We start from the raw sequence: 13,538 nt of genomic DNA on the forward strand, positions 1-13,538 counted from the left end.
CTCTGGTCATATACTTTGTCCTTTGAGTGGTTGACTACTTCCATGAGGTGAGTAGTAGTGTCAGGCGTACACGACACTACTACAATCACTACCTGCCACGCACACCTGAACGTTACCAAGTTCATGGTATGGGTGACTGGAGGGGGTAAACTCATTGTGTTGCATAATTTATGGTCCATATTATCTTACATCTACACAGCGCCTGTTTGCAAACAAAGCAGTCATTAACTGTTCACTAAATGATTTTGAACAGAAAAATGATTCCAGGCCTTTGTCTCTGAAACCCCTGGAGTCTGATTTCAGACTGGTGAATAACACATGATGGTTCTTCTGGTTCTATTTAGTGGAGAGATGAGGATAGGAAGGAGACAACAGAGACAACAGTGATTGGTGTGTGTACTGTTCATTTGCACACATTTTACACTTGCAGTTACATTTGAAGCAATTTAATACATTTTATGGAGATGACAAGAAAGAGTGAAATGATCTGACTTCAGTAATGTCATAACAGTCCAATAGTCTTTCTTCCATTGTTGTCATGGCGGCTTGCCGATAATCAGAATGCTCATGAGGAAGACAATGATGAAGAAGATCCACATAAAATAACCTATCCATCACCCTGGCAACCTTCTTCCCACTCTGCCTGGTGGCGCAAGTGGCCCTCTGCTACCGGAAGCAGATGGCGATGTACTCCACGTTCCGCACCAGCTTGGAGTCCACCCTGGGTAAGCTGCTGCCATGACTACAGAACACACAGGGGTCAAAGGTTACTGAGGCCACCACAGCAGCGACCACGGCTGCCTTTTCAACATCTGGACAGCATGGAGGCGCCTCCTTACAGCAATCCCCCAGGGAGAGGTTCCCGTTGGACTCAAAACCTTCGTACTTGGAGCTGGGGTCTTCTAATCTCTGGTGATGTGGTGTTGGGGGTCGAGGCTTGGGGTGACGTTGAGGTCCAGGGGTTTGGGATCCGGAGTGTTTGTGGCGGTACTGGTTCTCTCGCCCGCTGTGGCCTCCCCGTTTCCCATTGGCCTGGTGGTGGGGCTGAAGATGGGGTGGTGGATGTCGTCCTGTGTGTGTGTAAGTCGTCCTGTGTGTGTCCTGTCTATAGTGTGAGGAGGAAGAGGAGGGGGAAGAGGTGGCAGGGACACAGTTCTCTCTCACCTCATAGACCAAGATGATCTTGGGCATGTAGTTGATGATGAGGACTTTGAACCAATGGGGGACGGGTTTGGCTTCGGCACAACATAAATGGATGTTCATGATGAGGACGATGAGATCTGTGGAGGCTGTGATCATTGTCATGGTAGCGACGTACTACTTTCCTGTGTGACAGACAGAAGAGAGGAAAACAACTTACTTCATGTGAATACATGGATTCTGTGTGTGTGTCTGCATTCGCCAATAAGGGGTACATACTCAGAAGACGGCATTCTCTCGGGCACACCATGAGCTGGAACACGGTCAAGGCCAGCAGCACAGTGACCCCCAGGGACACCTTCTCCCCAGAGTCAGCTGGCAGGTAGGAGCCCAGCGGGGCCAGGAAGGAGATGAGGAAGCGGGGCAGAAGGTTAAAGATGTAGAAGGAAGAGCGGCGTTGGAGCAGGACGGTGTAGGTGATGTCAGGGTAGGGATCGGAGCAACAGCCGTACATGATGACGTTTTTGGTGGCCGGCATGCCATGGCATTCCCACTTCACGTTCTCCACAAAGTCCGGCAGGTCCTCACTGTCCATGCCCATGGCCATGTCAACCTGGGAAGAGACATCAGAATAGAGGGTGAAATATAATAGGAGTGTAACAGTGGTGTTTCAGTAGAGCATTATAATGCGCACACACACACATACACAATGACTTTGTCTGCATTGCTAATGGCAGAATGACATCACCACACACAGGACTGTGTGTGTCAGTGGTAGGGCAGTCTGAAGCAGTAGGACAGGGTGCGTCTGCTTGTCTGTGGTAGGGCAGTCTGAAGCAGTAGGACAGGGTGCGTCTGCCTGTCTGTGGTAGGGCAGTCTGAAGCAGTAGGACAGGGTGTCTGTGGTAGGGCAGTCTGAAGCAGTAGGACAGGGTGCGTCTGCCTGTCTGTGGTAGGGCAGTCTGACGCAGTAGGACAGGGTGTCTGTGGTAGGGCAGTCTGAAGCAGTAGGACAGGGTGCGTCTGCCTGTCTGTGGTAGAGCAGTCTGACACAGTAGGACAGTGTGTCTGCGTGTCTGTGGTAGGGCAGTCTGAAGCAGTAGGACAGTGTGTCTGCCTGTCTGTGGTAGGGCAGTCTGAAGCAGTAGGACAGTGTGTCTGCCTGTCTGTGGTAGGGCATTCTGAAGCAGTAGGACAGGGTGTCTGTGGTAGGGCAGCCTGAAGCAGTAGGACAGGGTTGTCTGCCTGTCTGTGGTTGGGCAGGCTGAAGCGGTAGGACAGGGTGTCTGCCTGTCTGTGGTGGGGCAGTCTGAAGCAGTAGGACAGTGTGTCTGCCTGTCTGTGGTAGGGCAGTCTGAAGCAGTAGGACAGGGTGTCGTGTGTAGGGTAGTCTGAAGCAGTAGGACAGTGCGTTTGCGTGTCTGTGGTAGGGCAGTCTGAAGCAGTAGGACAAGGGTGTGTCTGCCTGTCTGTGGTAGGGCAGTCTGAAGCAGTAGGACAGGGTGTGTCTGCCTGTCTGTGGTAGGCGGTCTGAAGCAGTAGGACAGGGTGTCTGCGTGTCTGTGGTAGGGCAATGTGAAGCAGTAGGACAGTGTGTCTGCCTGTCTGTGGTAGGGCAGCCTGAAGCAGTAGGACAGGGTGTGTTCTGCCTGTCTGTGTAGGGGTTAGCGGCAGGCTGAAGCGGTAGGACAGGGTGTCTGCCTGTCTGTGGTGGGGCAGTCTGAAGCAGTAGGACAGTGTGTCTGCCTGTCTGTCTGTCTTTCAGGCTCACCAAGTTGTCACCATTTAACTTTTATACTGACACGGGAGACAGTATAAGTCTAAATAACAAAGTATGTGTGTTTGTGGTGTGTGTGTGGTGTGTGTGGTGTGTGTGTGTGGTGTGGGTGCCCATCCTGTACACCTGGTTGCCGTTGTATGTCCAGGAGCCAAATGTGAGGTTGCACTCCTGGCTGTGGAAGGGGAAATAGGAGACCACCACCACAAAGAAGCTCAAATTCAAATTACAATTCATGGACTAACAGTTATTGTCAATAAGGGAGGTTGTTTCTAGATAGTAGAAATTATTATGGTTTAGAGGCTGTACTGTACAGTATATCTGTGTGACGTACGGGCGTACTTGTTACAGAGGACGAGGTCAGTCCTCCACACCAGACTGCTGGGGATCCGGATGTCCTCCAGACCATCATAGTCCTCCTTGTTCCACCTCAGGTAGGCATCGTGCCACATCTGACGGATCCACAGGTCAATACCTGGTTCCCCTCGTCAATACCTGGTTCCCCTCGTCCTGCACACATAGACACAGATATAAACACACACACACAGACACAGATACTGTATAAACACACACACAAACACAGATACTGTATAAACACACACACACACATAGATGCAGGTGCCCACATGCCGCAGACACATGCACACAGCAGTCACACACACACAAGACATGTGGACACACACACAGATAAGGGCAATATACTAGCGAACAGTCTTATTCTTCTTGTCATTGTCTCTCTCTCTCATTAACCCACTAAAGTCTCAGACTAGCTGTCAGACAGTGAAATTCAGACCCAGCTATCTGTCAATATCAGGTGGATGAGGAGTTTAGATGGGGGGGTTGAGGGGTTGTCACTGCCAGAACCTGACGCATTGCTTGACCAAAGCATGGAACCAAGGAGTAATGGGACACTCAAAACACACACACACGTCATTAGTCTGTCTGCATTTGAAAGTGACATCATTCCAGAGACAGGGAGTGAGTTGGCAGTAGGACAGCTCTCTCTTTAGAGAGCACTAGACAAGGTACACTTAGTAACACACACACACACACACACACACACACACACACACACACACACAACACACACACACACACACACACACACACACAAATGGGAGGTTGACACTCCACTGAACTGAAAGAGTATATGGCTGATAACTGTAGGCCTGTACAGTACGTCTGACGTCTCTCATACACATCAACAGAGGAACCAATTGGGTAACTAATACAACATGTTCAAGGTACAGTACTTGTGCCTTGCATACATAGGTAAAAGAACAGGTGAGTCACAGAGTTGACTGACTATACGTGTCTTAGCAATGAGCAGAACAGCGCTGGCTGCTGCCTGGTTCCTGTCACACTGTTTTACGTCCTCTGATCTAAAGTACATGATCTCTCGCTTCGATATCTCTCAGACAAGTTATCCTCTGTATACGTACACACAGTATTTGATCAGGGGATATACATTTTGTCAAAGCCTCATTGTGAGAGAAGCCGGTCATAGATGACCAGTGGTCCTCTACTCGTCGCTGAGACCTAGTCAGTCATCTCTGAGACTCACCATGCCTTTTATCTGGGAGAGAGTGATCTGCAGGGTGACGTTCAGGGCTTTGTCTGTGTCCTCAACTGGCCACAGGGCTTTCGAGTAGTTCTCCATCAGGTCAGTGAGCAGCTGCTGTGCGTACTGGCCCTGAGCCGAGTGGGCCACTACAATAGGAGAATAGAAGTCAGTCTTATTTGTGAAAGAATACAGAAGGTAGGCCAATTTGTTGTAGCTTCCATGTATGTATGTATGTATGTATGTATGTATGTATGTATGTACAGTCGTGGCGAAAAGTTTTGAGAATGACACAAATATTAATTTTCACAGTCTGCTGCCTCAGTGTCTTTAGATATTTTTGTCAGATGTTACTATGGAATACTGAAGTATAATTACAAGCATTTCATAAGTGTCAAAGGCTTTTATTGACAGTTATATGAAGTTGATGCAAAGCGTCAATATTTGCAGTGTTCACCCTTCTTTTTCAAGATCTCTGCAATCCGCCCTGGCATGCTGTCAATTAACTTCTGGGCCACATCCTGACTGATGGCAGCCCATTCTTGCATAATCAATGCTTGAAGTTTGTCAGAATTTGTGGGTTTTTGTTTGTCCACCCGCCTCTTGACTATTGACCACAAGTTCTCAATGGGATTAAGGTCTGGGAAGTTTCCTGGCCATGGACCCAAAAGATCAATGTTTTGTTCCCCGATCCACTTAGTTATCGCTTTTGCCTTATGGCAAGGTGCTCCATCATACTGGAAAAAGCATTGTTCGTCACCAAACTGTTCCTGGATGGTTGTGAGAAGTTGCTCTCGGAGGATGTGTTGGTACCATTCTTTATTAATGGCTGTGTTCTTAGGCAAAATTGTGAGTGAGCCCACTCCCTTGGCTGAGAAGCAACCCCACACATGAATGGACTCAGGATGCTTTACTGTTGGCGTGACACAGGACTGATGGTAGGGCTCACCTTGTCTTCTCCGGACAAGCTTTTTTCCGGATGCCCCAAACAATCGGAAAGGGGATTCATCAGAGAAAATGACTTTACYCCAGTCCTCAGCAGTCCAATCCCTGTACCTTTTGCAGAATATCAGTCTGTACCTGATGTTTTTCTTGGAGAGAATTCTTTGCTGCCCTTCTTGACACCAGGCCATCCTCCAAAAGTCTTCGCCTCACTGTGCGTGCAGATGCACTCACACCTGCCTGCTGCCATTCCTGAGCAAGCTCTGTACTGGTGGTGCCCCGATCCCACAGCTGAATGAACTTTAGGAGACGGTCCTGGCGCTTGCTGGACTTTCTTGGGCGCCCTGAAGCCTTCTTCACAACAATTGAACCGCTTTCCTTGAAGTTCTTGATGATCCAATAAATGGTTGATATAGGTGCAATCTTACTGGCAGCAATATCCTTGCCTGTGAAGCGCAATGATGACGGCACGTGTAACCATGGATGACGGCACGTGTAACCATGGATGACAGAGGAAGAACAATGATTCCAAGCACCACCCTCCTTTTGAAGCTTCCAGTCTGTTATTCGAACTCAATCAGCATGACAGAGTGATCTCCAGCCTTGTCCTCGTCAACACTCACACCTGTGTTAACAAGAAGATCACTGACATGATGTCAGATGGTCCTTTTGTGGCAGGGCTGAAATGCAGTGGAAATGTTTTTGGGGGATTCAGTTCCTTTGCATGGCAAAGAGGATCTTTGCAATTAATTGCAATTCATCTGATCACTCTTCATAACATTCTGGAGTATATGCAAATTGCCATCATACTAACTGGGGCAGCAGACTTTGTGAAAATTAATATTTGTGTCATTCTCAAAACTTTTGGCCACGACTGTAGGCTACTACCGCTGCCTAGGGGTCTAATAATTTATGGCACGGGTGGTATGGTATTAGCCTCATGGAATGCTGGTTCAAGCCTCCCTCCATTGTTACCCCCTCAATGGACCTAGTAGCCCACATTGAGGAAGGGTCCTGTCTAGAGAGTTGTCTGGGGTGTGGAGAGATGTGAAGCCTTGGTCGAAATGCAAGGCGCATCCCGCGTAATTCAATGCGTAAAATGAGCTCACTGGGACGTTTTAAATATAAAAGCAACAATGTCAATCTAGGTCAGAAATAATAGACTGTTAATATGATTTTAAATAAGACAGACATATGTTTACATTTCCATGGGCTTAACTCCATTGTAGGATTTCCCAAACATGTCCTAAGTACAGCTAATGTCACTGACTTACCATCGATCAAAAACATCGCAAAGCACACAATTGGAAACATCTTCCGAACCAGGAGGAAGTTGGATCAACACACACCCGCTCCTTTGTTTAAATCCATCCAGGTTTCTATGACGTCCATTCAACCCCAATTGAACTCAATTGCTTATAACAGCCCTCCTCGTGCTTTAGGGCAGCGGAGGTTGCATGCCCGCTCAGACACAGAATAGGACCCCGGCTATCACGTAGAAGGCGGGGAGACGGGGGAAACCAGATGCCCCCGGACCATAGGCACAACACACAGGATGTATTCAGCTGTAAATCAAACTATTGGCTGGTGTGCTCGCGAGGCAGACACTGGTTGAGGCAGAAGGTTCAATGTAATAGGCCTAGGCCTACCAATTTGTTGATCAATGGGCTTGGATATTAGGTTTGGATAGGGCATAGGAATGGTTTGTGTGATTTAATCATCATGGATACCAGGGTAATCAAATGGTTAGGCCTACAATTTCCAATCAAATACAAAGACTGGATGCGGGTTTTGGTTGCCTTGGAGGGCCCTTAGGAGACCTGGGTAATAGGGCATTGAGGGAATAGATGGTGCAGGATTATATCTGGGTGGTTTAACCAGTAGACGTGTTCCTATGAGGGTATTCAAGTCCAAAACATTAGGTTGTCTTCTTCACAAAACCTAAACCTGGGACCTAAGCTGTTACCACCCTGACACTTACTCAGATCACATCTCACTTTACTAAGTATCATTGGACCTACACTAAAACCCACAGCTTTTCTCAGCTCTGGCAGAAGACTTTGGTGGCGTGTCGGGGGAGAGATATTCATCAAGGTAACAAAGAGAGATACAAAACAAGCTTTTGTCACTTGGGAAACCTGAGGTTGGCTTTGTCTGTATCTCGATAGCAGGTGTCGCTGTGCAGCAGGGGAGTCTGCATGGGTCGCAATAGGAACACTAAGGCCTAACTCCAGCCCCCACACACAGTAGGCCTATTTACACACAGACTGATACAAGCTTGTGTGTAAGGGCATTCTTCCCAGTGCAGGCATGCTGCAATATGGGTATCGGAGAGCACTGCCAGGTTCACTCCTGTGTTAAAAGATGGACTTGTTGGCAAGGCTGGCTCAGACACAACACGCTACCTACCCTGCCATCTGGTTGTGTTCAGCCTAATAACTCTCGCCTGACTACACAAACAATATGCTCTGTGGCTTTTCTCAAACAAGAACTGATAGCCCATTGTACAATGTGTTAATCTAGTTCATGCTCCGATCCACTAGCATGTGGGGTTTTAATCATGTCTAGACAGAATCAACCCACTTAGTAAGTCCTTTCGTGCCACTGATAGTGCAGTGCATACAAATTCACTTATTTAAATAAATATGCATATGTATGCAGCATGGTTACACACACAATTCTATATTGTACTGCATATGCTTGTTCTATTTTCCTCAAGTATATAATTCCCACTGGACTTTGTTTCTTCCAGTATTATAAATTTAGCTTCTCACCCTAGATTTCTGTACACATACAGGGAGGGAAGACTACTAATCGCACACACAAATGCAAACACACAATACTCAAAGTAATTCGGCAATATAATGAATTTCTAAAGAGCAAATAAAACACCACCCATTTTGGATTAATTTACACAGACTTTAATAGCTTTATTTACAGATGAATTCTTTTGACTTTTTTTTTTTACCTCTGTTGGCATAGTTCAGTGGATGCGATATCTTTCAAACCACTTTATTTTTTTTAACTCCCAGTCTTAAATTTGCTTGAGTAGCGTTATCGGTGAACAGTGCGCTGAGCGTTTCTGTTTTCTTTCTCTCTTTTTAAAAACGGGAATCTAATCATCTTCTTGTAGGAGGCCAGAACCAGATAAAAAATGGGGGAAGAAGAAAGAGTGATGATGATAGTCATGACAGGGTTGAGAGGGGTGGGGCTCCCTGCTGATGGGGTGGAGAGTTTAGGATGGTAAGACTAAGACAGTTGATACATCATGTGGCTACTGCAAGTGCTAGGAAACACYAGTGATGTGGTAAGTGCCAAAATGGTGGAGATTTCTCTGTTCTAACAATCTTACAACACTTCCTTACTTTCAAGGTCATAACTGATGTGAAAGGATTGTATACATCATAGGACGCCAGTGGAGTGTTTAGACAAAGCCAGCGAGTCTGAAGGAGTTGGGATGGTAATGGACATGAATAGCATGAGTAGAGAGGGAGAGGAATGGCACATGGCCAAAGGGAAGGAGTCATTTGATTGAGGTATGTGAAATGATGGCAGGGAACAGTGCCAACGTGAAGATGGCAAGGAAGATGGAGAGTGGTACAGAGATGATGACAATGGGAGAAATGCCAGGAGGTTGAGAGGGGGTATCCAACAGGTAGATAAGAGGGGTGAGGGGTCAGAGGGACAGCCGAGAAGAGGGCTTCAGATGGAGGGAGACTGAAGGAGAGGGGTCAGATGGGGGCGTTGAGACTCAGTTACTGAGCAGTAGCTCTGTTGCTGTCTCCACATCCCAGGATTTCGACGACAACGCCACTATTACTGCATTCTGTGGAGACGGGACAAACAGTAGTGTAAGAAGTTTAGAACACTGTCATAACTGTGCTACAGTATTCAAAACACAAAACAGATCCATTGGTGAACCATATTAAAATGAGATCAAAGAACACCACCTATCAACAGTGGTCTTGTAATACCATAAAGCGTAAATGACTTATGAAGGTATGAGACAGTAATAAGGGGTTGGTCACTCACTTTGTCAAAGCCCATGGCACAGAGTTTGTCTATTTTGCGTGTGTACTCTGGGCTGGAGGAGGGGGCGCCGGCGTACACATGAGACCAGAGTCTGGCCGTCTGTTTGAACATCTCTGGATTCTGCTTATACTGGGGGGGAGAGAGCAAAAAAGAGAGAAAGAAATAAAGAACACATCACAATAGCGAGCAGGCAGCAAGACAGAAGCATAGAAACCTCACTAGGTGACAATTTAGTAAATCACATTTACTCAACGAACAAATGGCAAAATCTACAAACAGAGGCATACTTATTATGCATACTCTCCCTCTCTCACACAAAGACATAGACACCCAGTGTTCCTCTCACCTGATTGGCCACCACAGCATCCTGTGGGTCATCTGGTTCTGCAGCTGCCAGTAAGGCCTGTAGTGACAACAGCACTGTCCTCAGCGTCATAGCTGCCGCCCTGTCAGACACACAGAGGAGATGGTATTAGAGTACTAAGAACTGGGATCATCCGTAACCAAGACATGACAATGAACAAACAAACAAAAAACTTTAAAGAGTATTGGAACAGAGTGACTTACCACTGGTCTTTGAGGATGTCCAGACATATAGCACCTGTGACTGAGCTGATGTTGGGATGCCAGATCTTTGTGATAAATCGCACCTGGGAAGCACATAAACAAGCAAGTGAATTAGCAACTTCACCCTGGCACAGGTCAATGTTGACAACATTCACAACTGAACAATAAACATTAGAATGTTATTTTTTATACATACCTTTGGTGGATTGAAGGGATATGTTTCTGGAATTTTAATTTCTAGTTGATATCTGCCACCTGAAAAATACAGAAAGCAAATAGTTATGACAGCAAGAACACCAACATATGCACAAGTACTGACTAAAATATGGGATCAAGCGACTGCTCAAATCTTCTGTAACCTTTCGCATGACACAAGCCTAGCTCCCTTGATGGAAAACTGCTTTGAATCCTATTGTAAAACTGCTTTGAATCCTATTGTGGCGCATTAGACAGACTAGAGTTTGACCCAGGTAAGCTAAGTAAGTCTGCCTCAGCCCTCAACTAAACACAGGTAAGTCTGTCCCAGGTAAACCAGTTAGGTGTGTCCACAGTCCCAAGTCAGCAAACCCCGGCCTCTCACCTTCATACGGCGTGTCAGGTGGCCCTGCGATCTCCCCCTTCAGCTCTGTGAAGTTCTCATCCACTAGGTCCACCTTTATCTGGTTTTTACTCGTCTGTCAGAGAAGGAGAGAAGCAGAGGTCATCAGTTGGTTCTGTCACAGRGCATGTGCTGGGGTGTAAGGAAAGGAGGGGTAGCCATAAGAGGGTACCTCATCTCTACCCAACTTCCTCTCAACAGACATACTCACAGAACGATCAGTGACAGCTAATACGTTCACATGACCTGTCTCCTTCCACTTGAATATTTGATATAATTTGATAAGAAGCAACAGTATGAGAAGTTTGTCATGTCCAAGTTGTGCTACACATTCTCACGGGATATGCTACACTAGTTGGCAAACGTTAACTCCATTCACTATTAAAATACTACCATGACATGACACTTATGTTGCGCAATACCTTTAACTTTCAATGCATGAAGCATGTCATAATCACCTGCAACAGGACAAGTAGGTAGAAAATGTCACCCTAGCTTTCGAACCCAAATCTGTCAATGCGGCAGAAGTTGACACCCTGGTAGTAAAAACACAGCGTTAACTGTGGGTGGCAAATATCATACTTCTTAGTTGACTAGTTAACGACCACCCCTAGTCTGACGTTAGAAAGGTTAATTAAGCCTCATATTAAACCACCATGACTTCTTTCAATGCTTAGCTAGCAACCTTAGCTGGAAACGCTAACATCAAGGCAGGGAATATCCTGTAGGCTAGTTAAATTAGCAGCATAACGTTAAGCAACGTTGCGAAAAATCCAGTCACGCGTTCCTTCCTTGGCCTTCGTTTGCAAACAGGGTAGTTATCGCCTTGTCCTTCACCTTTGTTAACATCTGGCTAAGTAACCTCAGTAGCTAGCTAATAAAACACTCATTTTCAACAACAGGCAATCGTGTTAGACACCAACTCAGCTAGCGTTAGCTTGCTAGCTAGCTATTTAGCGTATCGTTCACGGTCGATTGAAAAAAAATAAGCCCACCTCCTCGCTTTTGAGAACCTCTTTAAATTCCCGTTTTATCCTTTGAACCGCGATGTTGGCCATGATTTCGCCGTGTTTCTGTCGGAAGGGAACACGATCCTCTCGCTCAGTCAGGCCTCGCTTGGCTTCAGCCCTACTAGTAGCTAGCTAACCCAGCTAGTTCGCAGTCCCCCTCGCACTTTCGTTCTTTCTGCCTGTCACTTTTGGATCCAAGCAACAATAACAGTTGCAAGGGTACAGCTAGTTACCACTAAATGCTAAGTTCTGCGGAAACGTGACTGAGCCACGATGTCATAAAATATATCGCTAGCTAGTTACAAAAGAGCCGAGGGACATGTGTATTTTCTGGAAATATTGTCACAATGTACGCAGTTGACAGTTTGTGATGCTGGAAACATTTTAATACCAACTGCATGCACGCTGAAAAGCGGATCATGTGATTTCGACAGCATTGCTTTGCTGTACGCTACTTGTCATTAGTTCCCTCCCTGTCATTACATTCCAGAGACGCTTGTCTGCAATAACTGGTACACCCATTTATTGTATGAGTGGACAATGAAAAACAGGCCTAGAATTGCTTATATATGCTTGGTTATATTGTCCAAAGTATAATTTAATATATAAAAAATTTAACTGTACATTTAACATTATATTTATTGTCCTATCTGGACCTCAATGATGCAATATGGGGCAACATTCAGAATCTGCCTATAGAATAATATGTATCTGGGACACAACTCTCAATTCAACAGTATATACGTATATATGGTTCACTGCTTCATACGCCCTTGCTGGATCTAGAATGATGATGAGGAAGCGATAAGCATAGGATGAGAACAACGTCAAAAGTTATTCTATCAATCTATCAGAACAAACAAAGCCTTTCCTTATTTTGTATTGGTGATCTTTGACTGTCACAACCTAGAAAAACTGCTTCATGTGGAGATGCCATATCGCTACAAATGACAGCTCAAGATGACTTAACTATCTACGTATGTCAGTTCATTTACATACTAAAATCAGAATCAGACTATGTGGTAGACTATGGTATTAATTCATCCTGTACTCTGTCTCTGACTATTTTCTACCTTTCTCAGCCTGTGTATCATGGTCAGCTCTTTCTCTCTGTATTCTCGCCAAGGGCCTTGAACCAGCGTTGGGACATAAAACCCCCACTAGGGGGCAGCAGTGTCTCAAAGAAGCAGTGCGCGCATAGAACAGCAACATTTCTGCCACAATCAAAGCTTCTACAACAGATAACATCAATTTGAAAAAGGGAAAGCTGCAACATACAGTTGTATTTTATTGAATTTCATATATAGCAAATTATTATGGTTTAATTTACAGAATAACATATTATGTATTTACAATGACATCATCTTTAGCCCCCCTATAAAATCACACAATAAATCAAACTAAACAAGTGCTTGAGTTGGCCATCCATAGATAACATGTATCTGGAGCCAAGAAAGAAAAATACTTCTGCCATCAGTCCAGATGCCCTATGAACTCCCTATGATTACAAGTATACAAAGACATGAGATCAGGACACAGAGTGATACACACTAACAAGTCATACAGGGCAGTCTATTGTTGGCCTACACGATACACGATCAGTCTAGGCCCCTTACTTTTTTCAATCTTTACTAATGACATGCCACTGGCTTTGAGTAAACCCAGTGTGTCTACGTATGCGGATGACTCAACACTATACATGTCAGCTACTCCAGCGACTGAAATGACTGCAACACTTAACAAAGAGGTGCAGTGAGTTGCAGAGTTGGTGGGAAGGAATAAGTTAGTCATAAATATTTCTACAACTAAAATCATTGTATTTGGGACAAATCATTCACTAAACCCTAAACCTCAACTAAATCTTGTAATAAATAATATGGAAATTGAGCAAATTGAGGTGACCAAACTGCT

At 45.4% G+C, this 13,538-nt stretch overlaps 1 protein-coding gene and 1 pseudogene across 2 annotated transcripts; both read right to left on the reverse strand.

Moving 5' to 3' along the window:
- Positions 1-536: 536 nt before the first annotated feature.
- Positions 537-6,737, reverse strand: LOC111967154 (neuronal acetylcholine receptor subunit alpha-9-II-like; annotated as a pseudogene).
- A 1,864-nt stretch (positions 6,738-8,601) lies between these two features.
- Positions 8,602-12,027, reverse strand: LOC111967397 (ubiquitin-conjugating enzyme E2 K). 2 transcript variants are annotated; one of them, XM_023992371.2, is made up of 7 exons: positions 11,613-12,027; positions 10,600-10,693; positions 10,216-10,274; positions 10,020-10,102; positions 9,799-9,898; positions 9,453-9,581; positions 8,602-9,246 (listed from the first exon to the last, which is right to left on the reverse strand). In XM_023992371.2, the coding sequence occupies exons 1-7, from the start codon at positions 11,673-11,675 to the stop codon at positions 9,172-9,174; spliced, it is 603 nt and encodes a 200-aa protein (XP_023848139.1). In that variant the 5' UTR covers positions 11,676-12,027; the 3' UTR covers positions 8,602-9,171. The 2 variants fall into 2 exon arrangements, with proteins under 2 accessions (XP_023848139.1, XP_070300839.1); XM_070444738.1 differs by lacking the exon at positions 11,613-12,027 and adding an exon at positions 11,076-11,347.
- Between the last annotated feature and the right edge of the window lie 1,511 nt (positions 12,028-13,538).

This window comes from Salvelinus sp. IW2-2015, linkage group LG8, assembly GCF_002910315.2.
Source record: "Salvelinus sp. IW2-2015 linkage group LG8, ASM291031v2, whole genome shotgun sequence".
Classification (NCBI taxonomy): Eukaryota; Metazoa; Chordata; class Actinopteri; order Salmoniformes; family Salmonidae; genus Salvelinus; species Salvelinus sp. IW2-2015.

Excerpts from the sequence above, each read along its gene's own strand:
- LOC111967397 (XM_023992371.2), bottom strand. The coding sequence starts at position 11,675 with ATGGCCAACATCGCGGTTCAAAGGATAAAACGGGAATTTAAAGAGGTT. Across the intron at positions 10,275-10,599 it reads ACCTGACACGCCGTATGAAG|GTGGCAGATATCAACTAGAA; the intron begins GTGAGAGGCCGG and ends TGTATTTTTCAG. Across the intron at positions 10,103-10,215 it reads ATCCCTTCAATCCACCAAAG|GTGCGATTTATCACAAAGAT; the intron begins GTATGTATAAAA and ends TGTGCTTCCCAG.